At 28.5% G+C, this 27,982-nt stretch overlaps 1 protein-coding gene and 2 non-coding genes across 3 annotated transcripts; all 3 read right to left on the bottom strand.

The window, feature by feature from the left end:
• Nucleotides 1-174: 174 nt before the first annotated feature.
• On the bottom strand, nucleotides 175-27,551 carry Bma-ppfr-1 (Uncharacterized protein; the record flags this gene model as incomplete). Its single annotated transcript, XM_043080926.1, has 24 exons — nucleotides 175-243; nucleotides 493-683; nucleotides 863-963; nucleotides 1,103-1,289; nucleotides 1,505-1,587; nucleotides 1,756-1,862; nucleotides 2,104-2,265; nucleotides 2,760-2,939; nucleotides 3,174-3,371; nucleotides 3,873-4,121; nucleotides 4,473-4,653; nucleotides 5,014-5,112; nucleotides 5,528-5,711; nucleotides 6,123-6,228; nucleotides 6,629-6,793; nucleotides 7,134-7,193; nucleotides 11,377-11,490; nucleotides 17,396-17,499; nucleotides 22,114-22,174; nucleotides 25,580-25,719; nucleotides 26,310-26,425; nucleotides 26,828-26,906; nucleotides 27,057-27,119; nucleotides 27,515-27,551. The coding sequence occupies 24 exons, from the start codon at nucleotides 27,549-27,551 to the stop codon at nucleotides 175-177; spliced, it is 3,036 nt and encodes a 1,011-aa protein (XP_042936860.1).
• On the bottom strand, nucleotides 12,358-12,448 carry Bma-mir-2.1. The gene has a single exon (XR_006227947.1). It is a non-coding gene; the product is annotated as a pre-microRNA Bma-mir-2.1 (primary transcript).
• On the bottom strand, nucleotides 16,219-16,309 carry Bma-mir-71. Its single transcript, XR_006227948.1, has one exon. It is a non-coding gene; the product is annotated as a pre-microRNA Bma-mir-71 (primary transcript).
• Nucleotides 27,552-27,982: the final 431 nt, after the last annotated feature.

Genomic DNA, 27,982 nt, shown 5'->3' with positions numbered 1-27,982 from the left:
ATGCAGAACTTTTTCTAATACAATATTTTTTAATAGAAACTTAAAAAATTATAAATTTATGAAAAAAAAAATGAGGCACTACAAAATGAAATTCATTACAATCGCTTCTTTTTTTTCTTCCATTTTTATTTTTAAACTATCTTTCATGATTATTTTATCATCAGAAGATATAAATTAGTTGATATGATATTTAGCTGAAATAATTTCTTTCATTTCACGTAGTCGTTGAGCGTAATTTTTCACCTGAAAAAAAAAAAAAAAAATGAATAGATGAGAAAATGGAATTCAAGGTAATTTTGCAAGACTAAAGATGAAAACATAAATTATACCATAAATTTTATTTTCAATGTAATCACTAGGACTATTATTAGAAACAATCTGAAGTGTTTTAAAATGTAAAATCTTCTAAATTAAATGCAAAAAAACTACAATACCGTGACGATAATTATTAAAATAATAAAAAAAAAAATTTACAAGAAATTAAAAACTTACATTAACTGCATTTTCAGTATCCGGAATTCCAAGTGAAATTCGAGCAGCTCGTCTACAGTCCACATCTCTGTCGGAAAGTAACGTTTCAAGACTATGACGTACAATTGATGAGTCACATGAGCCATGAAAAGCGTAACCACCACGTGTTTTTGATAGAGACCGTACGAATGCTAAGCGTACATTTGCTACTGCTAAAAATTTTAATCCTGTATTTATTTTAATTATTTAGAAATTTCTCTATTTGAAATTTGATTTCTCGTAATACTAAATTTCAAATTTAACATCAGAAATTGTACAATTCGTTTTCCTGTATAAATAAATGAAAAAATAAAATAAGAACAATTGAATATATTGTTAAAAATAAACTTACAATCTCCTGCTAGCCTCATTAAATCATTTAATAGCAATAATGAAAATTGATTGTAGTTTAATATTTCATTTTCCAGAATTTTTTCACAAAATACAGCAAATCTAAAAATAATTTCAAATATTTTACTCGATTTTTTTTTTTCTTTCTCCCATGGATTTTATTTATATGATGTAAAGAGGAGATCAAACATGAAATGAAAATTAATCGAAAAAAACAAAACAAAACAAATGAATAACTTACGTTTGTCTTCGTCGCCAATTCATTGATCGAGCAAATCCCTTCACAATATCACTAATAAATGAATCAGTAGTTGACATATTAGTTCGATAGGAGTTAGTATAATCCGAAATCCATTCTTCATTAACAAATTTTCCCAATATTTTTGCTAATAATATAGTTGCCTCTTTACGTACATCTGATATCCTATCTAAAAAAAATGTGACAAATAATCATTTTAATAAATTAGGTAATAATTCTTTCTCTTTTCTTTCATTTTTTCCTCTTTTAAATAATATTAATATATGAAGTGATTAAATGAATGAAAGTTAAACAATGAAGGAAAAATCTACAAATTAGCAATTTTTTTTTTAACTATCAATTTCTCTTTTTTTTTTTTCTTTTTTATAAAAATTAAAAACTAACCATTAGCTAAGGTTAAAGCTATAGCAGCCAAATATTCATTAATGTCATGCACAGTAAAGAGATCACATAGAAGAATACATTGTCTGGAAGATATACTGATTTCAAAAATTATTAAAAAAATTCATAGAAAAAAAAAATAATAAAAGTAAAAATTAACTTTAACGAAGCAATAAATTTATCTAGAAAAAGTAAGGAAAGGTAATACTAGGATTATTAGGATTATTTCAATAAAAGAATTTAAACGGATTTACCTAACGTATTTATATCTGTACCTCCAATTACGTCCATTATCAGCACCGGAATGTAAAAAATTTGGTAATACCGATAACAACTTTTGCCTTGTATCAGGTGTTACTAACTGAAATAAGATAAATATCTTTTTTTTTTTTTTTTTTTGTGTGTTCAATATGGGAATAATATTTAAATAAGCGATTAATATGAACAACGAATAACTAAATTTAACTACTTAATTAATTAACTGATTAAATTAATCAAGACATTGACACTTTCCAAACATTTTACTTGTTGACCTAGTTCCAGTTAACTATTGAATCCCTAATCTATATATGCACAAAAATTTCTAATAATCATAAACTTACTTTAAAAAAATCATACAAATGATTTAATAATCCAATTTTCACATCTTCCACATCTTCCACAAATCGTTCAAATATAGGTACCAAATGAATACCTGCATTTTCTTCCCCAATAATTGCTGCGATTTCGTGAATTGATGTTGCTAACGTATACCGAACACGCCGCTAAAACAATTTGTAAGTTAAAAATAAAAATTTTAATATGACGTTACTTTACTGTTAATATATTTAATAACTAAAAAAATTTATTTTCCTTTTTAAATGATTATTAGCATTAGTTGATAAAGAACAATAAACATTTAAGTCACTAAACTTAAAAATTATCAAAAAAAAAAGAATCTGAAAATTTATTTTTTATATACATCTTTTTTTCCTTTTTTTTTTTTTTTTTTTTTTTTTTTATAACAACAAATGAATTAGTTCTTCTCTACATTCAAAGCAAAAAAGAAACCATTTTAAAAAATAATTAATAGACCTTGAAACTCTAAAAAAAAAAAAGAAAAAAATTTGACCTATATATGACAAATATATATTTATTCAAAATTATAATTTTATAATGAAATCTTGAAATAGAGCATGAAATATATTACTTTCAACTTGAATATATAATTTTGATGGAAAAAAAACTTTGAGATAAAATTACAAAAAAAAGAAATTACTTCCATATCTGTTGATAACTGTTTATAAGTACCCATAATACATGGCCAATTAGTACGACCAAGAGTAAAAGCAACAGCAGGGAAATTATGAGCACATTGCTGATTTATTTCACTATCTGTATTATTACACTGTGAAGCCATATGTACGAAACTATCTAGCAAAGCTTGTGGTATAACCATCTGAAATTTTGTTTTGTTTTAATTGATTTACCTTTAATTGATTTACCCATTAATGATTTGACTTTTAATTAACATTGATAATGTAGCAATCAAATATACAAATAAATCAATAATAACAGTTAAATATATATTAATTATAATGATGATGAGAAGAAAAGTGTAATAAAATGTTAATTTTAAAAGTTGCAAATAAAAATTAATTCATTCAAAAAAAAAAAAAAAGAAAAATCAAACTTGAGTTCCAATATTGATAGCTGATGATGTTGTTTGTTCATTTTCTTTATCTTCAACAGAATCAGTTGATGGATCTGTTTCAAGTAAAACAGCAGTAGCAGTTTTACTTATTTCATTTGATGTTATAACTGATTCATTTGAATCCTCTTCCATAATATTATCATTTTCCGAGTATTTACAAATTACATTTTTTGCATCCTGAAAAAATTTCATTTCAATTTGGCATCTTTTATCGCTTGAATGTAGATCAAATTTAGATATACTAATACTCAAAATATAACATAAAAGATATTGTAATGCAAATAGGAAAAAAAACTTGGAAATTTTATGAAAAATAAAATATATTTTATCTCAGAAATATTCATTTACAAATATACAAATATACCGAGGTAAGTTATTAGCTAATTAATAAATGATGAAATTATTTAATAAAAAATATTAATATTTGCTCTCTTTCGCTTAACATAACAGATTAAATTTTTATAAGTGTCGAAATCAATTTTGAAAAAAAGAAAAAACTCAATAGTTATTCGAGATACACTAACTATTCTGACAACAATAAATTTATAAAAGCAATTGTTACGATTGGAAATGTTAACAAGCTGATGTGACTTTCATAATTTCATTTCATTTCAAATCTAATTGAAACGAACTATTCAATTTACATGTAATATTGATAAATTAAAATGAAAAACTTACATTCTCATTGTGTTCTGATGAATTGTAAAATAAATTTGAACGTCGTTGAATAAATTCAGCTACCAGTTTCTTTACATTATTATTATCTTTATTATTATTATTATTATTGCTGCTGTTACTGTTGCTATTATGATTGGTGATTGCATTGTCCCTGTATGATTTTAAATCAATGTCAACAGAACCTGATGACCAATATATCAGAGGACAGTAAGCATCCATATCATCGTTAATATCCATTTGTGATGGTTCCTCAAAATGGAAAGTTTGATTTTTTTTCTTCTTTTTTTTTGTTAAATTTGTCGTAAAAAAAAAAAAAAAAGTTCCAGTCCTATCTAAATGCAATACTGAAATAATCAAAATGCAATTTGATTTAAAAACTATGATGATAACCCATTCTCTAAATGTATTTCTTGGATAAATTTTTGATACTTCTGAAATTTCTATTACATTTCAAAATTTGCCCAATTTCATTTATTTATTTATTTTTTTGACTACTTAAGAAAAAAAAAAAAAAAACTCATTGTAATGCAATTTGTAAATAAATTTTTCACAACTTTTGCTCCTCTACTTCTCCAAAAGAAATAAAAAAAAAAAGTTTACTTCAAAACAAATTTCTATATCATCATCCTCAATATCCATCGGACATGACTCTTCTTCCATATCATCAATGCCATCATCATCTTCACCACTACTATCATCATTATCATCAAACATCAATTTTGTTAAGTCTGAATGTGTTGAACATGATGCCGCAACACCATTTTCAACATCCAAATCCATACTAAAATAATACGAAAAGAAAAAATTTTATTATAAAAATAGAAATTTAAAGCTATTTTAAGTGAACATTTTTAGTCAATGCAAGAAGACACTTATATTAATCAACAAACTTAATTAATAAAAGTCAAAATAATCACATTAGTTAAATTATATTATTATTACTATCATTCAAAATTATAATAAGAAATATGTTTAAAATAAAAAACTAATACTCATTATCAATCATTGTTAGATATGTATATTAATGATTTGCAGTAGAACCAGTCACTGCCAAATTATGAAAAATAACCAAGCATATAATAATATAATAAAAAATGCTTATTTAAAAAAAGCTAAGAAATATCAATGAAAAAAAACTTACGAATCGAAAATCAGCATGTTATTTGAAGCAATAGGTTCATCTGACATAGGCCATGAACTCCATGATTCCAAAAAACAGGTTAATTCATTTAAAACATAACTGAAATTTCAAAACTAACTCGATATACTACAAAATTTAATCAAACTATGTTGACATTTCCTTATATATATAAAACTGTTTAATGCAATTAGTGTGCCATTAAATCTAATCTCATGTGCCAATTTCAGTTTCTTATTATCAAATAATTACTAAGTACTCCAAAAATGGAGAAATTTTTGAACAGTGTTGAAAGATCAAAAAATATTTCATTTTATTTTCAACGTTTAATTTCAATAATACTAGCTGTAAATACCTTTTTTTTTTTTTTTTTTTAATAGTAAAACCCTCATGAATTTCATCTGTATTTTTTCTTTTCCACTGCCACACTAAGATATGATTGCATTTTGTTACATAATAGAAAGGAAATAATGAAATATTAAGTGGTATTTATAGTAACTAGTATAACTTCAGTAACCTTTGATCCTGATCTTCAGGTGATAATAAAGATGAAGATTCGCCTAACTCAGCACCTGTATCCGATTCCGGAAATACAACACCTGGAGGTAGCTGAGAGTATAGTTCATTTTCATCATCTTCGATAATTATCCCATTACTTTTGCAGTTATTTCGCATACTTTTATCATCTTCCATTATATCATCTAAAAGAAGAAAAAATGAAACTAAAACAATTTCCAAAATTTTGCCAAATTTAAACAAAAGAATGTTTTAAAATAAAATAAAACAAGCAATGAATAGCTAGCTGAAGGAATACGACTAATACTAACGATATATTATATATTATAGGAATTGATTCAAATAAATTTAGAATTTGATTTAAATAAATTTACATCAAATTTAGAAAAAAAGAAGAAATTTTATTTGATCAATATCATTTTGATAATCATATGAATAAATCTCATATTTAGATTAACTAACAACAATCACAAATAATGGTTTAACATAAACTGTACGAACAGGCACGAATATGATAAAATATCATATTTTGAGAGGTAAATAATAAAAATTTCTTAATAGTAATAACTCTAAAAAAAAAAAAAAAAGAAACTAACAATTTGCAGTGACCAATCGACCATCCTTTATTTCAAGGCTCATACGATTTTCATCCGCAAATGTTGCAATAAAGCGACCAAGTTGTTGGAATGCTACATGTGTTACCTGTAAATAACAAAATTTAATACTATTAAATTTGAAAAACTTAATATCATTAACACAACACGAAAAGTTCAATTTCGGACGATTTGTCAATATTTTCTTTAAAAAAATGAAAAGACATGAAATTTATTACTTTATTATTATTATTATAAACAATTACTGTTGCCATCACTATATTATTACTATTAATACTAATATTTTCTTCTTTTTTTTTTTTCATTTTTAGAATGATTTGTTAGTTTCAATATATTTATTTAAAGAATATTTTAAAAAAGTATATTAATGAACAAATAAATTCAATTTTTGCTCAAAATAATTGATAGACAAGTATAATTAAACGAAGTAAAATTATTGTGAAATAAAATAAAAAAATAAAAGGAAACAAAAAAAGAAAGAAATTTACCCATCGTGAAGAATCATGAAGTAAAATAATAAAATGTGGCGCAAGTTTATGTTCTTTTGTTTCCATTGTGCAATAATTTGCAACTTCAACAAACACTTCACATGATGATTTTCGTACACCCCATGCTAGATCTTCACTTGATGCTATTAAAAATGGTACCGCAAACTGTAAAAAAAAAAAAAAAAAATTTCATAAAATTAATGACAAAAGAGAACAAAAAGAATTATCTAAAAATTTGTTGAAAAAAAGCGGAAAAAAAAAAAAGAAATATAAGTAGATAATATTAGATAATAATTGTATATAAAATGCAAAAAGTATGACAATTTTTATCAATTTTTGTTTTCTTTTTTCTTACGAAAAGAAATTTTTTTCTATTATTTTTCATTTTTTTTCATCCTATCTCCAATATTGTTTTTTTTTTCTAATTTTTTATTGACAGAAATATTTTTGAAATATATTTTTAAAAAAAAAGAAATGAGCACAAATAAAATTGCTTATCATCTACCTTCTCGGTGAAATTCCTTCCAAACATTGCCGCCAATTTTCCTAATATTGTTACACATGTCTGAAATTTATGAAATAACTGATAAGTAAAGAAAATAATTGCTAAAAAAAAATCATGTATTTTAAGAAAAATGTTAAATTATTATTTCACAAAAACATAACCAACCCTATCTCATGGAATATGTTAACTTCTCAATTTTATATTTTAAGATTAGCTTTATCCACAACTGAATGGTAAGATGATAAATGATTTAAATATTCAATTATAACTTACATCAGTTATAACGAGATAAAATCTAAATGTAAAGTACTACCAACAAGAATTTCACTAAAACATATTACTTGAACTCAGTCTAATTAACTAAATCCAACCGTTCGCAATGATATAGAGACATACTTGGATTAATTCATTTTATATTATTTCATATATAAAAAGCAAATGCAGTTAAACAATTAAATATTGCTAATATATTTCAATTTCGAATTTATTATTATCAACTTTTGATTTCTCATAATGTTTTCGTTTTTTTTTTTTTTTTTTTGCTTACTATCTTAATTCCTTTATAGCAAGCAATCCACGATAAATTATAATCATATCCTTCTTCACTTCAAATCTTATATGTTGTCATCTATCATTATCACATTATGAAGTTACCTTTCAATCATAGATACTAAATTTTATCTCTGTTGTATAATAGTATGTAATAGTATTGTATAATAGTACTATCATTACTAACTACATTTTTATTATTATTATTATTTTATTAGTATTAATTATCATTATGTCATTGTCATTGCATCAGCATTATTATATCATTATCACTATTATTATTAATTAATTGTTATTATTATCATTACTAATATTATTGTTACTATTATCATTATATCATCATCACTACATCAGCATCATTATCGCTACCATTATTATTACTAATTATTATTATTATTACTGATACTATTAATATCATTATTAGTAATATCGTAATTATTATTGTAATTATTACTATTATTATTATTATAAAAAATGCTTCATGTCTTATCATTATTTATTACTCATCGAACCACCTGTATTACACTTCATTTGATCTTTACGCTAATCTCATGAGTAACCTATTCTCCCTACCATCCATTATTTAATTACTAATTCATCATATCAGCTTTGTTGTGTTAAAATCCCACAACTTGCATTCATTCCCATTCCCCCCTTCCCTCCCCACCACTCCTTCAGCTAATTTTCATTAAATATCACATCCATTCATCTAATGGAACAAATCTTATTAGTGTAATTTGATTAGTTAGACATGCCAATGTTGCTGTTTCAAGTTTATTTATGATTATTTTTCTTTTCTTTGAATGTTCTGAAAAAAATTTCATTCATCATCTATCGTAACCTTATACCATGCATATATTTTCATCAAAAAAAAAAAATAATGAAAAAAAAGTAACCTATAAATTCTGTACATTTCCATTTCTAGCATTAAAGGTTAATCAATTCAAACTGTTAAATATCACTTAATGCAAGTATAAAATCCATAGTTATCATAGATTCAAGTTTACAAATTTATATACTTTAAATTATACAAAACTTACATTAGGACCATATTCTAAACATTCTTCTCTAGCATAATAATTTTGATAGAAATACTGTATTTAAATTGGTTATATTTTATTATCCAGTACAACACGATGAAATTTCATTAAAAATTTTTATGATTACCTAACACATAAACCTATTGCAATTATCCATACTTCATTCTAATTTCATGTCTCCATCTAAAATATATGTCTGTCTAAGCTATCCTAAATTAATTTTAAAAATGAATTAGCATTAATGTAACATAATTTTTTCTTTGCAATAATGATTGATATATTACATTTCATTTATATCTTGCAAAAGTAACTTTCACATTTTGTAATCTCATTTCCATTTTATTTTATTCATTTCTCCTCATATTTATTTCTCTTTTCTTTTTCATTCTTTCTCGTCATTTTCTTTTTCAAGAATTTCACAACTAAAACAATCAAACATTCAGCTAATTCTACCTTTTGCATAATTTTTATTCCTCAAAAAGCTTGCAAAAGCCATCAATACTTACTTCTCTCACTTCTTCAATTTTCATCCATATCAACAATGTAATCATTGTTATTTAACCAAAAGAAAAAAAAGAGTAAGACTCAAAATTACATAAAAACTACTCCCTCAATCACAAGCATAAAAGACACTATCATTATCATTACCTTCACCTCCGCTATCATTATCATTATTATTATTATCATCATCATGACTTGTTATAGTTAACATTTACATGATCATCAACATTATTAACCTCCCTATTATCACTATCATCCTATCTCTATTATCATTATTATCATCATAGAATTAATTTATGGCAAATCATCTTTTTTTTTTTTTTCAGAACCCACTATTTACCATCATGAATTGCTGCTGCTATTCCTCTTTCAAATATTTCACAAATATGTAAATATATCAATGATATCTTTGCATTAGCATTTCTCTCCTCTCTTTCCATTTCTCTCTCTCTCCCTCTCCCTCTCTCTCTCTCAATCAAAATAGTAAATTAATTTAACTAAACACTTAACAAATTATTATCCATAAAATTCATATATATATTATACATTATTACATACATAAAAGTGTGTGTGTGTACTTCCCTTTATCCTTCCTTGTGCTTCATTAAGAGAGAGAGAGAGAGAGAGAGAGAGAGAGAGAGCTAGCTTCTAATATAGTAAGTAGCTCTTCCCTAAATATAAACTCTTTTAAATGAAAATGCAGCAAATTTCGCAAGAACGTGAATTTAGAGATCGGTGAAGTAATTTTATTGCTAAAGCAATCAAGCTAAAGAAGCAATTTCTCCTTATTCTCTTTCACTTTCTCCAACTTTTCAATAATCCTTCTCCTTTCTCCTTTCTTTTGAAAGAAAAATGAATGTTTCGTAATGTATGCTCATATAATTTATGTCATACGTATGTGTGTGTCTGTTAAATTCCTGTTGCAAAATAATGAAACAGTGGCATCAGGGAGTGAATAGCTAGCTTACTACAATGACCTTTGACCGCAGCATCACTTCTTCTACCACCCACACACATACACATACTCTATATATGTTTAATCAGTGAATAGCTAGCTTACTACAATGACCTTTGACCGCAGCATCACTTCTTCTACCACCCACACACATACACATACTCTATATATGTTTAATCAGTGAATAGCTAGCTTACTACAATGACCTTTGACCGCAGCATCACTTCTTCTACCACCCACACACATACACATACTCTATATATGTTTAATCCTTCTCACATCTACTAGAATAATCAACCAAATGCAAGTGAAAATGTTGTTGAAAACCTCTGGTCTTTTTGGCGAAAGCTCAAATTACGAAATGAATCCTACCTATCTATCACCCATATTATCTTTTCTTCCTCCCTCCCTCTCACATTATCCTCATTCTTTCCACAACCTTTTACTCTATGCAACAATAAGTGTAGTACGGTCAATGACAGAGAAATGTCATCATTATATTCACAAAATAACATATAAAATCAGAGACGAATAAACCTTATTCATACAACCTTTCTCTCCCTCTCCCTCTCTCTCTCTCTCTCTCCCTCTCTCTCTCTCTCCCACTCTCTACATGTTGAATTTTATTCTCCTTCCCCTCCTCTCCCTGGATACCAAAATTTCACATCAAATCATATGGTAAGAATGATTCTTTCACCATTAAAAATCTCATCTTTTCCCTCCCTCCCCTCTCTCTCTCTCCAGCCACTTTCGAAATCAGTTTAATTCCAAATACACAATGAAACTTTTCGTATATTTCAGATATACACACACATACACACATGTACATAGACTAAAAAAGTATTCCCGCCTGAATTAATCAATCAAAATTTAAAAAAAAAAAAAAAGAAACCTTCAATGCATACATTACCAAAAAATTTAAATATGACATATTGTAATAAAATAATTTATGAAGATTTCTGATTATAAAATATTCCTATCATTTTAAGTAATAATAGTTCTTATTAAATATATTCCCATTTTTCCTTTTTTTTTAAGTAATTTTTGAGACTCTTTCTTTTCTATTTAATTATTACAAATATATTTTCATTTATGTTTCATTCATCTTAGCACTCTCTTTTTTTTTTTTTTTTTTTCTTTTTCGTTCTTTATTATTAAATTTATTTCAGAAAGAGAAAATAAAAACTTTTAGTATTACTTTTCGGATATGAAATGCTGTATCTTGTAACAGTATGCTATATCTGCCGAGAAAATTTTCGAAAATCCATCTCTTCGTTAATGCTCCTGGCCATGTGACAATTTTGCAGAGAAGCTGAAAACATATAACGAGCATTATATTTAACTCATTTTCTCTCTTTCATTCCTTTTTTTCTCTCTCTTCCTTCTTCTCCCTCTTTGCTTCTCTTCCTTTCTTATTTTCTTTGTTTTCTCATCAAGAATATTTATTGTTGTTAATATTTTAATTATATATGTAAAATTGCAGTGGTGATTTGAAGCAAAAAAAATGATCATATTATTATAAACACAGAAGAATCTCCACCCCTATTAAATGTGTGAATCAAACAACCCTCAAATATGATTTAACACTAACTTTTTAACACTTTTTATTTATTAATTCAAATTATTTTTTCTGAAAAAAAAAAAAAAAAAAAAAAAGCGAACTATTTATACGTTACATAAAAAAAAGTGATTTCAAAATTTTGAAAGACAGAATGATAAATGATAAGGAAAGAAAAAAGTAACAATATTATACAAGAAAATGATCGAATTAATTGCAAATAACAAAATCAAACAAAATGATCGAATTAACAGCAAACAAGAAAACAAAAATAAATTAAAACTCCCTTTTAAAATCAAACTGAATTATATTTTCAATCTACTGACACAATGCACCAGTACACACATTATAATCAAAACACTTTTAATCAGTAACAAATTTAGAAACATTTCACGAAACAAACCACTAATTAATAACTATTAGCACTGGAATGTAACACAATGCACCGAAAATTAAACTGTTCATAAAGTGTTTTTTTTCTCTCCAAATTTTACATTTGAAGTGATAAAAATCACGAAAGCAAATATGGTAGGTTTCGCCAAGTAAGCCACGAAACGCAATTGACGCACTGTCACCATAAAAACATAGGATTAAGCTAAGCTTGCTAATTAGCATGTTGTGATGGGTCGACAAGCGCACAACACATCAAAGCTGGCTGTGATATGAATTTCATTTTGCGACACATCACTGACCACTTTGACGTGTCGGAGAAGTCCTTTTCGATGAATTCTCGAAAAAGAGTAAAGAAATTACCAATTGAAGAGGTGGTATTTGTCTGGGATTTTTTCCAAATGATAAACATAGTAGAATTTTTAGAAATCAATCAATTAATCAACAGAAAACAGCAAACAAAACACTACCAAAAATAAATTTGAAATTTACAATTCAACTTGATACACAACTATAAATATATGATCTACAATGAATTAATCAATCAAAACAAATAAACAACAAATCATAATAACAAGCAACAACAAATAATTCAAAAGAAGGGAAAAAGACGACACATAACTTATTAATTAAGCTACATTCAAAAGTATTTCGTTACATTACGAGTTGAAACTTTATTTAAATATAACAAATTAAACTAGTCGTATTTCACATAGCAAGCATCCTCAAATGCAAATGAATAATGACTAAATCAGCAGCTGCTCGCTTATCAAATCATTCATCTCATATCTTCTCATATTCATAGCATAAGAACCTAATGAGTTACCTGTATCAATTAATCAAATTTAGTGACCCATCATCCACCCTGAATACCTTTCAATCCAAAATTAAACCTATTATAAGAAAATGCTTAATTTATTCAATAATTCTAGCTTCTCTCGAAACAATAAATATCATCATCATATCTCATCCAAGCAAACACTAACTGATCTTTCTGCTCTCATCAATTTCGATGAAGTGAATCGTACGAGCATATAATTTCAACTGTTAACTGACAACAGTTGCAAACGATTTTCGATGTACCATTACACATATCTCGTGTCTCTCTAATAAATCTCCTTTTCCTAACAGGAAAAACCTGAAAATTCAAGTCAAACAAATCTACACAAATCACAAATGCACATTATACATGTAATAAAATTACTCGCCGTATCATACAAAAGAAAAAATTAAAGAGGAAGAAAATCATGATCTTATCATAATTGAAAGAAATATACGCATGTAAAAAAGGGATCGCGAAGGAAAATCATCTTTCTTATATGTCATCAAAATTTTGAATAAAAATTCAAAAAAATGAAAAAAAAAAGACGAAGATGCATCAAAAATATGAAGGAAAATTTCTTAATAAGGATGAAAGGAAATAATTTTGCAAAAAAAAAAAGAAAGGAAAAAATGATTCTGCTTATGTTGAACGAGAATGATACATCTCAGATTGAGCAAAAAAAAAAACTTCAGACATTCTTTAGCAAACTTATATAACTACTACGATACACAGACACATACATACACCCATGCTCACATGTACATAAACAATTTCCCTTACGATAATAAATATCCTCGTACTTCAACTCTCATCTTCACCCTATCCCCGCTTTCCTCCCCCCTCCACCTAATAAAGAACAACACCTCAACATTTGCACTTCATAGTTTTTCCTCATTTTTTCTTGAAACAAAAACAAAACTATTGGGAGTGCTTAGCGATCTCCATTTCATTTATATATACCCACACACACATACATACACATATGTATACCGGTTGAATACTAAACCCTAACTATCAGTACCAATGATTACAAATGGAAATGAAAATAGAAGCAAACGGAAGAAAAAAAAAAAAAAAAACGACGGGAAGGGAAGCGATAGGAAGGGACGGGTAAAAGAAAGGAGGGAAAGAGAGAAAGAGAAGGAGGAGAAGGAAATGAAGCGCCATTTGCTTCAGGGACACCTGTCATACCCTTTCTATCCCATACTCTTAAAAGCAGCTGTGAAATGGAAGGGACTGTTGCTCTCCCATGAAGCTTTCCTTCTTCTTCCCTCATTTCTACCTTTTCTCATACTACCCGTACTACTACTACTTCTACTTTTACTATCACTACAATTACCGCCACTACAGCTATCCTTACCGGATCACACACACACATATATATATATACATATTTGCGCTGCACATATGACAGTCTTAAATAACGGTAAAAAGAAACAATGCCTTTGTCTTCTCCTGCAGTTTATATTTTATTTTACGCTCCCTCTTCCTAACCTCTTATTTCCCATTCATTTCTATTGTTACATACATAAATCTTTAAATAAATGCACAGCAATCGTGTTACCCAACAAATACCATACATATTCACATTATCATTCATTACACATACATGCATACTCTTAAATCTTTCTCAATATGCACTTTTTGATGCTAAATGGCAATATTCCTATCTGCTACTTTACTTTACCCTTACCCAAATAAAATACCTAACAACAATATTGAAAATTTTTATGTTAATGATTATGCACTATTATAGGAGAAAGGTAAGCAATAGGAAGCACATTTATGCTGCTATTTTTTTCTCTTCTTCTCTTCTTTTCTAAACAACAATTTCCTTTATTCAAGGTGAACAAAAAAAGAAAGCCCAGAGACGAGATAAAATGAAAAGTTATGAATATTATTATATCATTATCATTTTGGTACCTAAATTTCTAAAATTCTCGATCAAAAATCCTATTGAAAAAGAAAGAATTGGTATTAGAAAGTTATTCGTATCAATTTTTCACTAATATACAAGGTCATCACTTTTCCTTATCATTTGCTATACTACAATTATCACTAATTGCTGCCACCACCACCCAACACTATTATCTCAATCAATAAAAGAAAGATTCGCTGCAAATGATGTTACCAGTTACAATTATCAAATTATCCTTCAAATCATCTAAACATGTAAAACAAATTAAAGTAAAAATTAAAATGCATTAGGCAATTCTTTTCCTTCCAAATCAAAAGAAAAAAAGATGAAAAGGCGCGCCGACAGTTTTGCCTACATCAACTATATCACTTACAAGTTGTTCCTCTAAAATATATTTTTATTTACTGTTTCAATCACATTTGCATGTTCCAATTTTCCTCTAAAAAAACCCAAATTGAAAGATATTCAGATGGAGAGCTAACTAACACCATAATTAAATCCTATTTTATTAGAAATAAGATAGTAATTTCAATCTACAATTAATCACCATTTCAGTTATCCAAAAAAAAGAAAAAGGAAAATACTTAACTAACATGATACAGGGAATTTTTTTAAATAAGATTTTCGGAGTACTCTTGTAACTAATACATCCACTAATGATCCACTGTAGAGATCATGTCAGTTATTTAATGTCAATTTGCAATTTGGGAATTCTGGTCCTATTCATTTTTCAATAGCCAGCTATTGTTAGCAGCCAAAACAACTGCTGCACCATATATTGCAAAATTATTCTTCATAAAATTAGATAAATATTATATACACATATGATAATAACTTCAGCTTCAAAACTATTTTTCTTAGTGGTAGTAGTAAGTAGTCATATTTCTCCTATATTCAAAATATTATCTTCAACCCTGAAGTTATCATCTAAACAATAGAATAGCAGTATGAGTACATTTCAACTGTTATTTCATTTAGCAAAATTATTAACTAGAATAAAAAAGAATACAAAATGCATAAAAAAGAAAAAAAAAAGCACCAAAATTCCAACTTCTCCATTGACCGAATTTGCCTTTTAATAATCCAGAAAACAATTTCATCAGTATTGGTACTGATAACGCAACTTGGTAGTACCACACAGCATTTTCGTGGTGATAACAGTTTTCTTCTTTTTGCGACAAAATAAGATTGCAGTAAATATCAATCCACTGAGCATGTATCCATATGTATACATAAGTAGCCATTTTTTCGCCAAAAAAATGAGAATTGTCGACCGGAATTATTCAGGACGAATTTATGGTACAGAGGAAGGGGGGAAAAAAACGGATAATTGCAAGAAGGGGGCGTCGCCGTGATACGAGGCGAAAAACAGAATAGTGATACGACCTTGAAATTCTAACGTCTCACTACCCATGTCTTTCACCACCGACACACAGCATGCTCCAGGAGGTATAGATTTCTTTCTTCCGGTACACGCAACTATCAAATTACACCCCTTAAGGATGCCTTCTATAAATTAAATTTCAAAGCAGAATTTAACATTGAGCACTTCCCTTTAACATTTTCTAGACATCATCCACCTGAATCTTAAATTGTGGCTGTACTCCAGAAAACTTGCCTGACGATGCAAAAGAGAAAAAAAAGAAGTGCTGCACCTCTCAGAAACAAACACAAAGAGCATTGTAAGACACTAAAACTAGTCATGTAGGAGTGTAATTTGATTAGGTGCTTCTGGAACTTGTACAATAACACATACATATGCATACATACAGGAGATGACAAAAATACTTTTTTTAACATCGAAAGTGAATCCTAATTTTTCCGTAAAGTTCCGCATGCTTTTAAAGTTTTTAAATTTCCAAAGAGTTTAAAAATCTTAAAATATTACACGTCTAAGTAGACACATGACACATGGTAATAGCAGTAAGACTAAAAATCGAAGAGTTGATAGGATTCACATTCACTTTACAGAGAATCATTACAATATAACTCATGAGCAATCTAAAAAGTAAACATCGAGCAGCGAAAGAAAAGTAATCCAGAATCGCTTAGATATTTTAAAATAAGCAAAAACATATTCCATCAGATATTTATCCCTCTGCAGCCGCTATGTGATCTTACCAGATTATTCTAAATGTGCCAAGAGCATGAATCAACAATGAATTTAAAAATAGCTTAAGCTATGTAAAATGATTTAAACTATCATAGCCTGATGCTGCAAATAGGACCAAATGTAAATGAATGAAACCCAAAGGATTAAAACAACTCTGGAAAATATCCCCTCAATGATGAAGCACTGCTCGATATTTAAAAAATATAAACTATGGACGACATTCGTAACATATAAGGTGAATTAAAACACAAATACATAAACATACACAAAAAGAAAATAAGAAATTAGGAAAAGTTTGCAAAATGTCACACATTACGTTCATATTCCAAATCCTAAACATACTCTTTCACTAAATCTCTTTCACTTTAATAAAATAGGTATGGAATATGTGTGAGATGATAAATGAGAAACTAACCATTAACGAATCCACTCGTTGATCATCGGTAATGTAATGCGAATAATCTGATGGGCAATAGCAATGCCCAAACAATGTAGGGCAAATCACATTTTGTAAGCTTCCTGAAAGACTTAACGCTAAATATAAATTATGAGTGTTACTTAATCTTAACTGTATTCTCCTTAAACCTTATGCACTAATAATCTCTAAAAAATCAATGGTACTGCAAATATAATCAAGCATACTGCATAGTGCTTTTTTCTAAGTGAAAGAGAAAGCTAATGAGGAATGATACATTGACAAATACAACGACAAATCAATTTCACCAATTAATTAAATACATCGAAATTGAAATGATGAGAAAAAATGGAACAAAATTTAAAATACAGTATAAAGAAACAGTACCATGAAATACTTATATGAGATATCAGGTATGAACCTTAAGCTAACAATCAATAAACCGACAAACAATATATGCAATTGACAAATTGAATACAACATTGATATGATAATATTACTACCAACAATGTATACAGAGTAAAAGTTAGGCAGCAATAAGATACGATAATCACTGTGCAACAATGATAGAAAGGGGTGGGAAAAAAGAAAAAAAAAGTGACCCAACAAATAACGACCTATCGCGCTCAAATGAAATGAAGAAAACGATGTAGGTATGTGTCTGTCTGTGTGTGTGTTTTATGTTATTGTGCGGGTGATTTGTTGGGTAATGATGATGGCAACACAGAAAGCTGAGGGTTTGATAGAAGAAGAGTAATGGACCAGATCGAAAATCTTGCCACAGCTGTTCAATTCAATTCAGCTGAGTTGAGTTGACTGAGTTGAGTTTGTTGAGTTGACAAATAGAGGGAAGAAGGATTACTGTCAAATAAATTCTCTCATATCAATATTAGAAAGTTATAATAAAAAAGGAACTGTAACTGAGATGATGAATGGATTAAAAGAGAGAGAGGTCACAGTGTGATAAAGAGAAAAGAGGACTAAACAGAAATACTTGTATGATAGCATTTAAAAGAGAGACAGAGAGAGGGACAGAAAGAGAAAATGAAAAAAAAGGTCAAGTAAATAATGAATAAAAGAGAAGGAAATAGTGACGAACTTGAAGACTTGAGACAAAATTTTTTATTTCATTGCCTATCCAAAATCATCTACCTCCCTCTCTCCCTCCTCTCCTCTACCTATCCTATATTACTGGTGATCGTTTACATATGCAATGCATACAGAATGCATTTAGTTAAGCTGCCAAATAACCCCTGCAAGTAAGCAGCAGCAGCAGCAGCAGTTAAAGCGCGACAAGTTCAGGGACTTTCCGCACGAGCAAACTACTCACTCCATCACCATTACCATCATTACCCACAACCATTACCCAACACCATCACCCACTACCGCTACCCATCATCACCACCACCACTACCACCAGTGATACCAGCAATACCATCAAGACCATCAGCATCAGCATCAGCACCACTATCACCACCGCCACAATCACTCTCTCTTTCACTGCTGACTGAGCAGCATGACCCTCCTCCTCCTCCTCCTCCTCCTTCCCTCCTTCTCCTCTTCTCCCTCCTCCTCCCCCTCCTTCTCCATCTCCCAGTTAGTTTTTTTCTTATGTCTGTCGAATGATATAATAACATGATGCTTGACTAGTAGTAACTTAAGTATAATCAACTAAGGCGGAGCTCATTTCTTTTTCCACCTTATCTCTAACTCATTTCATAATAGATGTTTCCCATCCCATACTCTCATTCTCCTCCACATCTACTTCTCATGAACCTCATGCAAAAAAGACACCGGTAATGAAGGAGAGAGTGAAAGTTTATTTGCTTGAAAAAAAGATAACATACTAAATGATAAGGTGAAAAAGAAGAAAATGAAATGATGAAGACAGTTTGGTGAGAGAAAGAAGATATAGTTGGCATTTATACCCCCTCTTATAAAGGGAAGAAAAAAAGAAAAAAACATTGCTCACACAAAGAATATAGCAACCCTCTTATTCTTACTCACATGCTCTGCTACTCTTATAATCATTGCAATTCTTTTTCCCTCACTCATCATTGCAGAAATTAATTCTAGTTATTTTCAGTAAGCATTCTCCTCCTTCTCTCTTCTTCTTCTTCTCTTTCTCTCTTCCTCCCTCCCTCTCTCTCTCTCTCATTGCCATCGATTGGTTAGTTGCGCGTGAGTTGGCATAACAACGACAATTTCGCAAAAAAAAAAAAAAATTATAGAAACATCACACAGTAGCAATGAAATAATAAAAGCATAGCAAACTAATGCTAATAGCAACTTAACACACGTTAGAAATAATACACGTACGTGTGCAGTCAAGGATAACACGTATCACTACGAAATACAAGTCTATCACGTTTGCAATGAAAAGTATCACTCTACCCTACCAGTCTGTCAGCCTTTCAGCATATTAATACCTCAAAAAATGCTCTTCCAATGTTTTCTTTCCTTCGTTCCTCTTTTTTCCCACTTCTTATTTGTTTAAATTCAACACTCTATTTCATTTCAACTATTACTTCATTCTTATTTATACCTCTCTCTCTCTCTCTCTCTCTCTCTCTCCTACTCCTCATTACTACAGTACTTATCCAATTTGCAAATCTATTATACCATATGTTTCTACAAAAATACATACTTTATTCTACTCTTTTTGTTTTTGATATGGTTCACTTATGCTTGTTAATGCTAAGCTTATTAATTGAATTTAAAAAATGTTGTCACATTTTTTAAAAAATTAGCTCTTGTCATTTAAAAAAAAAAATTTCCTCTTGTATAACCAAAGATTAAATATTAATACCCACATATATAAATAGATAGATTTGACTGTAAGGATACAGCAAAACTTGTTTCAACAAACAAAAAGAAAAAAAAAAAAACGATATAATCTTACTTCCTCTGATCAATCATTTCATGATTATATATAATTCCTGACATAAATACATATATATACCCATCACATAACTCATTTACACATCCCAATGTTTCAATGTTGTACACTACTACTACACATATATAGTAGTTACCACCTCCTCCCTCTCCCCCCCCCCGTCTCTCATCCTCCCCTGAAGTTGATCTATGATCAAATAGCTTACTGATCAAACAACACTGCTAATCGCATGGTTAGCATATTTTAAGTTTGCTTGGAACAATTTGACACTCCCCGAAAACGTCGAACAATGAAACGATGATGATGCAACACATACCCACACGCATACACAGCATACACACACACAAGAATTTGCTCGTAAAATTTTAATCTTTTTGTTCTCGATAAAATAATTGCAAGAAAATATTCAAACTGATTATTTTACGATAAATCATCCATACATATCCATATTTATATAAATACATACACACATGTATATATATACAAAAAGAAAGAAATGCTTAACTCTTAAAAACTTAAAATACAATGTCCTTTCTCCAAAGTACCTCTAATATACTTTACCTCACAATAACTTTTAACTTCAAAAGAAAAAAACAAAAAACAAAAAAACGGGAAACATGCCAAGCAATGATTTATTCAATTCCTTTCGGTTTTCTCTATCTTCTCAATTTTGATTTATTCTTTTTTTTTCTTTTTGGAAAGAAAAAAAAAAAAACTGGAAGAGAATAAAGAAAACAATGAATGAAAATACGATGCTATCTTCCTGCTCGTAAAAAAAGAAAAAAAAAATTAAATCCCAAGAAAAAAAAAAGAAATTTTTTTCTACCACTAAAATAAAAAAAGGCAATATTTATATCGTGAGTATAATGGCGTCGAGACCTCACACAAAGCATCACTGCTGCTTCCTATTGCTTCATACGATTAAATGGGTAAACAAAAAAACTAAAAAGCATTTTTGAGAATTAAAACAAAAGTATAAAAAAAAAAACCCAATGGAATTTTATATATATATATATATATATGCATGCAAATATAGTTCTTTAAAATTTCTTGTTACCAGCATTACCATAAAAGAAAATGAACGAAAAGCCCATATTGTTTATTTGTCGAATAATAATAATAATAATAATAATAATGAAATGACTCCTATGAAATTTATCTTAGTTGAATAATGAAGAAAGCATGATAGCAATGTACCAGCAAACCCTTTCAGGATATCACGAAGCATATTTGTCCAATTATTTGTGAAATCGTACTATAGTATCCTTATTTACTTACCTAATTAAGTAAAAAAACGAAAAAAACACTTCCATATTTTCTCTAATCGTTAATATGAGAAAACAGAACAAAGATGAAATTATTTAAAACGATTACCTAATTTAAAATATCTTTCCATATGAATCAACTTACAGTAAATCAACTAAAAAAGTATACACTACAATTTACTCGATTTACTATTATTCTACTATTCATGCATATTACTGATGCCACTTTTTCCTCATCTAGAAACCTCTAAATGTTAAAATATAGACATTTTCAGCAATATAATTTACTGAATAAATAGAAGACTACGAGAGAAATATAATTAGCCTAGTAGAAGAGACAAACAAGAAACAACAAGCAACCAACAACATAATAAATGGAAATATCTAATCCATTATTCAAAGCAGCAATCAATCATCAACAAGGGAAAAACCTACAAGTTTTCTCACTATCACTATCACTATCGAACAGTCTACAATTTTTATCTGATATAAATTTACATATGTTTAACTTTAAAATCTATCACGCAAAAAAAAAAAAAAAAAGAAAAACATACCTTGCGGCAGTATACGTTGCTCAACCAAAGTATCAATAGCACCAATTGCCGATTTACGTACCTAAAATCAACTAGAAATTATTTAGTTTTTTTTTTTTTTTTAATTCATCATTCGATCAGATAATTTAACCATGAAAGAAAAAAAAAGTAACAGAACGATAATCTGAAGAGAAAAAAAAGCCAAAACATCAATAATGGCTTATAGTGTTATTCCTCCACATTTTTCTTTTTGCTAAACCATTAAACAGGTTAATGCATGTGTTTCTCCAATCACATTCCCCAAATGTTTTTCACTTATCTAAGATTGATTATTGCAGATGTTGCAACAATAAACAATCATAAATAATACAATAACAATAAAGCAAAATACGACAAATTTTATAAAGAAATATACCAATAAGTTTATACCAAAGAAAAGTTAACACTTAATGAAACAATACATCAAACACCGTGTTAACATGTATTCATATGAAGATGTGAAAAATAATAATATGTGATTATCGAGAGCTAATCAACTTCATCTATCTAATATCGATTTAATATCCGTTTTATGAACGAAAACAACACATGTCATTTAACTGTAGCTTCTTCATATCATCTGTTCATTACATAAATAAAAATTCTTTTTGATTGAAAGAAATCAAGAGAAAAATAAAAATTAAACAAATCATCTGGAAAAAAACTTTTTTTCTTTCGATAAATAAAAAGAGAAACAAGCTTCGATTTTTAAAATATTATAAACACTAACAATATGATTATACATATATATATGATGTTTTCATTAAGTAAACTAAAATCGGTTGAATGGAATGTAGAATAAAATAATGAAACCACTTTATACCTACTAAATTGAATTTTGATTTCAGTAAAAATTATTTTACCGTCCTACGATATCCACAAATCGTTTAATGAAAATCTTTGTTTAGGATTATTTTTTGCACAATTTCGAAAAATAAGGCAGCTAAGTGAGTATATACAGGAAAGCAAAAATTTTCAATCCATTCATGTAATATAATCCTATTCCTCACATAATCTTGGTTATTAATGAGAACATATTTGCAGGATAAATACTTCTAATAGAATCAAATTTTCTTGAAGTTCCTTTATTGTTTTCAAATCAATCACATTTTAAAATTAGCTTTCAGAACTTGAAGTAGATAGATATTGTTTCTTGAACTTTGTTCCTTGAACTAAATTCCCTAGCATAAATTGCCCTAATGCACTATATGTACCCATCCATATATAACATTATATTGCCTTAATCGAAAGAATTCTTCAAAATATTATTAACAAAGATTTTAACATTCTAAACCGTTCTATGTTACTCTGAGTTCCTCTGAAAAACTATCAAAAAAGACATCGCTTCCTACTTATCTTTGCATATCATATTACTTATAGAATACTTAGACATTTCCATGCAATATTTTGTAAGTATCACACGGCTTAAGACATTTGATTCTAAAGAATGTTAATATTTCTCCTATTTCTTCTCATCACATCTGGCATGAAATAGAAATAGAAAATGCGATCGATACATTGCTAATTTGATGTGACAAAATTCTTCTTGCCCTCTCAACAAATCCAACGATGGATAAAATCTCCTTGATTGCTAAATAGCGCTTACTTACTCTCAAATAAACATTTGTATTTTTTAACTAGTATTTTTTTCAAAAATTTTTTCTCACAAAAATTTGAAAAGATGTTTGATTAAATGTTCCTGTTAAAAGTGATAACAAAATTAACGTTTGACGAAATGAATGAAGTTTCAAAATTTCTTGTTTCATTTCAGTGAATTATTATAATCTTTATGACTGACAGAGTTAGAAGAAGTTATCAAAGAAAAAAATTAGAATTTAATTTGCCTATGATTGACCAATATCTACAACCACTTCATCGTGTGCCATCATCGGCGCCTATCGCCGATACGAATACTCATATGCATATCATTTTATGATGCCAATTCTCACTGCTTGTTATCAGTAATTTCATATGTTTGTTTCTTTTTTTCTTAAGATTATAACACATTCATTCCATCATTTTCGAAATCCCGTCCTTGATTTCTGGATTATTTCTCCTTGGTTATCCAGAGAAACCAATAAATGAGAAAAGGACAGTTGTGGTTGACTGATTCTCTCTTCTCTATCTTTTTCAAGGTCAGAAAAATCTATTGCTGATGTTGTTGGCGCTTTTTGCTTGAAGAGCTTTTACAACAGAACAGCACAATTCAATTCGATCACTTAAAAAAAACGGCCCACAAAAAGGACAAAAAAAAAAAAGGAAAAAAAATTTAAGTCATTGCAGCGAAACGAACGGGAAGACAACGAGGAAAAAAGAAACGAAAAAAAAAAATGCAAAAATATATGATTGTGAAGAGCAATTTCTCCCTCCTTCTCATTACGCATCTGTCATTTTCCCGCAGGGATCCCCTTTGCAAGGATGAAAATTATTAAATATTCAAAACATAGTCTAACCGATAGGTGAACTGACAAAAAATATTTGATAGCTTATGTAACAAAATTTTTTTAGGAAGGTAAATATATACGTGTCCAATGTTATTAATATCACTTAGACAATCACAGTGATCCAGATGAACTACAACAAAACAAGACTGATCTGTTGTGAACTAATTTTTTAAAAGTTTCTAAAACTAATATTTTAGCAACTCCAGTTAATGTGTGAAAAATGGAAGTATTTTAGTTTGCGGATACCAACAGAAACAAAAGTGTTCGATAAAACTGCAGCTAAATTCAAAACTGAGTCAAACATTTCAAGCTTCCATAGCTCTCCAATCCTATTTGGATTAGCTATGCATAGTTTGAATAAATGAATGAACTTACTGAAGTCAAAAAATAAAAATTTCGGTTACATAAAACGGCAATTCAATCTAGATGTTTTAATTCCAATCAACTAAAGAAATAATTGCAGTTTTCCCTTTCTTTCGCAAGAGTCAATAAAACGAGTCAATCAATGAAATCTCTTAAAATAATTTCAGCAAAGACAGACACATCTTCCAAAAAAAAAAAAGGAAAAAAAAAAAGGAAAACATTTTGTGCTGATTGCACTGTAAAGAGAACGACATTAAAACCTGTTGCCATTATTACAAACTACTGATCTTGAAAGCAAACAAGAACCTGTTTACTTTTTGAGAACAGCCTACTTCCTACAGTACTGTCGCAAAAAAAAATAGTTTGGGTAAGTTTTGGAATAATCATCAACCACCAAAAATGTTTTAAAAAGATAATCGAATAGTATAACAGAAGACAAAAAAAAATAAGTGGAAAAAGAAAGAAAAATGAGTTTCAAAAAAATTTCTTACAACGAAAAAAAGGAACCGACAAGTCTACCAAAAACAGTAATGTAATAAAAAATATGTTATAACGAATTCATATCTCGAAGAAATACCGTTCTTTAGTTATTAGTCCTAAAATAAGCTACAAAACATAAGTGACTTATGAAAACCACTTACATCATCCGCAGAATGATCCAAAGCACTTGCTAGTAATTCTGGGAATACTTTATGAACCCTTTTCAGCAGGTGTTCTATTGCCATAAATTCAACATATAATAAAGGAATCTGCTCCACTAACATACCACATATTTTACTATCTGCAATTCAGAGAAGAAAAAAATTCAATGGAACTTCTTTAGCTTCTATAATAATAAAAAAAAAAAAAAAAAAACCTAGCTCACCAAACTTTTTTCTACATGTAATAAATTTAAGCAATTCTAAAATAAGCATCTTAGCATTCCATCTGTCCTTTATTACGATCAATAATTAAAAAGAAGAAATTCGCCTGAATACAAACAAATTCCTTAATTCACCTAATAATATTCATACTTATGCCACTTCTAATTCAACTATTTATTGTAAAATGACTTAGCCAGCACAACTTCAACACTACAAACTGAAGTAAATTTTGATAGATGGAATAAGCCCTTATCTTACTAATAAATGGACCAAACATATACAGCACTGCTGTAATCGAGTATAATATTAACTTTAATATTTCACGTCTCTATAATCAATTTAGCTATTAAATTAACTTCCAGAATAATAAGGTCGTCCATTTAATATGGAATTAGACTGGTATAAGATTGGTGAATTCCAATCCACGTTCATGATAAATATAGGTAAATATTTTCAGAAAATCCACTTTAAGATAACAAAATCACTTTTTGAATTACTATAAAAATACCTGTTTCTTTAGCAAAGATATTTTCAATCAGATTAAAGACAACTTCAATCTGCCGTTGCTCTTTTTCGATGTTCAGCGTTCGTGACAATTTCACCAGGTCACGGATTGCAATTTTCCTGAAAAAGTTTCTAGTTTAAACAAGAAATTCAGATGACATGTTTAAAGCTCAGGTGACAAAATACATTATTCAGTTGAGTCAAACTGGAAATTTTAAGTGTCAACTTATTTGTGACCATAAACAGGAAGATTTCTTCCAATACTCAAAAAAACAAACTATTTAACGATCCTCAAACATATCAAGAATGCTATTATCTATGTGAGACAGCGCAGACTTGCTATAATGTCAAGCTAATAATATAATGTCAAACTAGGTTATCAGAACAATTCTGTATCAAAAAATAATGCAGCTTGTTTCAAAATTGAAAGAATTTTTTCTTTTTGAAGCTTTCAACTACAAAAGGAATTTCAACACTTAATTAAAAACTTATTTATAAGTGCCAAAAATGAAAAAAACTCACCTATCTGATGAATTCTCGCTTCGTGCATATAATAAAAAGGTGTCGTAGTGAAGCATTTCAGTACTTTCTGTTTCCATTTCTGAAAATATTGAAAAGTTCTAGCTAGAAATTCATGGAACACAATAGGTAAAGTACTGGTATTAAAAATTAAAAAAAAATTACCTACAATTATCTGAGTAATAAAAGCAAAACTTTCAAATAAATGCCGTACCACACATATACAACCAACCTTCGTTGAATTCCCTGAATTCATTTTCGCTATATTCAATAACCATTTCGGACAATTCAACAGCTGCAAATAAAAAATCTTCCTCACTGAACCTATATTTATAGTTGTTAGAATTTTCGAAACTATATAAATCTTACCATAGCCGAAATGAAAATTCAATTTAATGCAGTGAATTTTGCAGCGATTGTTTCACACAACCAGCTGTGTTTCATAGGATTTTTCAACTTAAAAAGACTTTACCAAATAAATTTTTGAATAAAAAAAATAAATGCATTCTGCTAGTCGTCAAAAATGCATAAATCCAACAGAGAATACAAATTGCATGCTTTTTGAGACGAATTAAATCTTCTTGATAATTCCGAAAGCTTAAATAATCCTTCAGAAAAGTTATGCCTAACATTATGTTTGTTAACATGATATTTCATTAAACAATAATATCACTATTTTAAAAGACTTACCTGAAGTGGTAAAATCGTTAAAATTAATCATTGCCATTATTATTTTGTTGTTTGAAATTATAATTTATAAAGAAGAAAAAAATGCCCTATTGTCCACATATAATAATAGATTGACTCTGAAAAAAACATGGAAATTAAAAAAGAAATAATCGATTAAAATATATTTCACCATAAATATATAAGTTTTAACTTATAAATATTTGCTGAATGTATAGGAATTACCTAAAAAAAAAAAAAGATAGTTATTAAATAAAAGCACCCGATATATCATGATAAATAAATTTTATACTTACTGCATTCTTCCAAACAATTCATAAATCTAACATTCCCATATTTATTCATAAGCTCTCATCAAAGAAACCCATACTTACCCGCTTCTGTTCCCCCCGCCTTCCGTTACCCAGAAAATCCCAAACAAATGGTACGGGAAAAAAAAAGAAAATTCATATAAAGTTCGTACATACGGAA

This window comes from Brugia malayi (genome assembly GCF_000002995.4).
Source record: "Brugia malayi strain FR3 genome assembly, contig: Bm_v4_Chr3_scaffold_001, whole genome shotgun sequence".
Taxonomy (NCBI): domain Eukaryota; kingdom Metazoa; phylum Nematoda; class Chromadorea; order Rhabditida; family Onchocercidae; genus Brugia; species Brugia malayi.
Note: the sequence above shows the minus strand (reverse complement) of the source record. Positions and strands in the feature narration are given on the sequence as shown.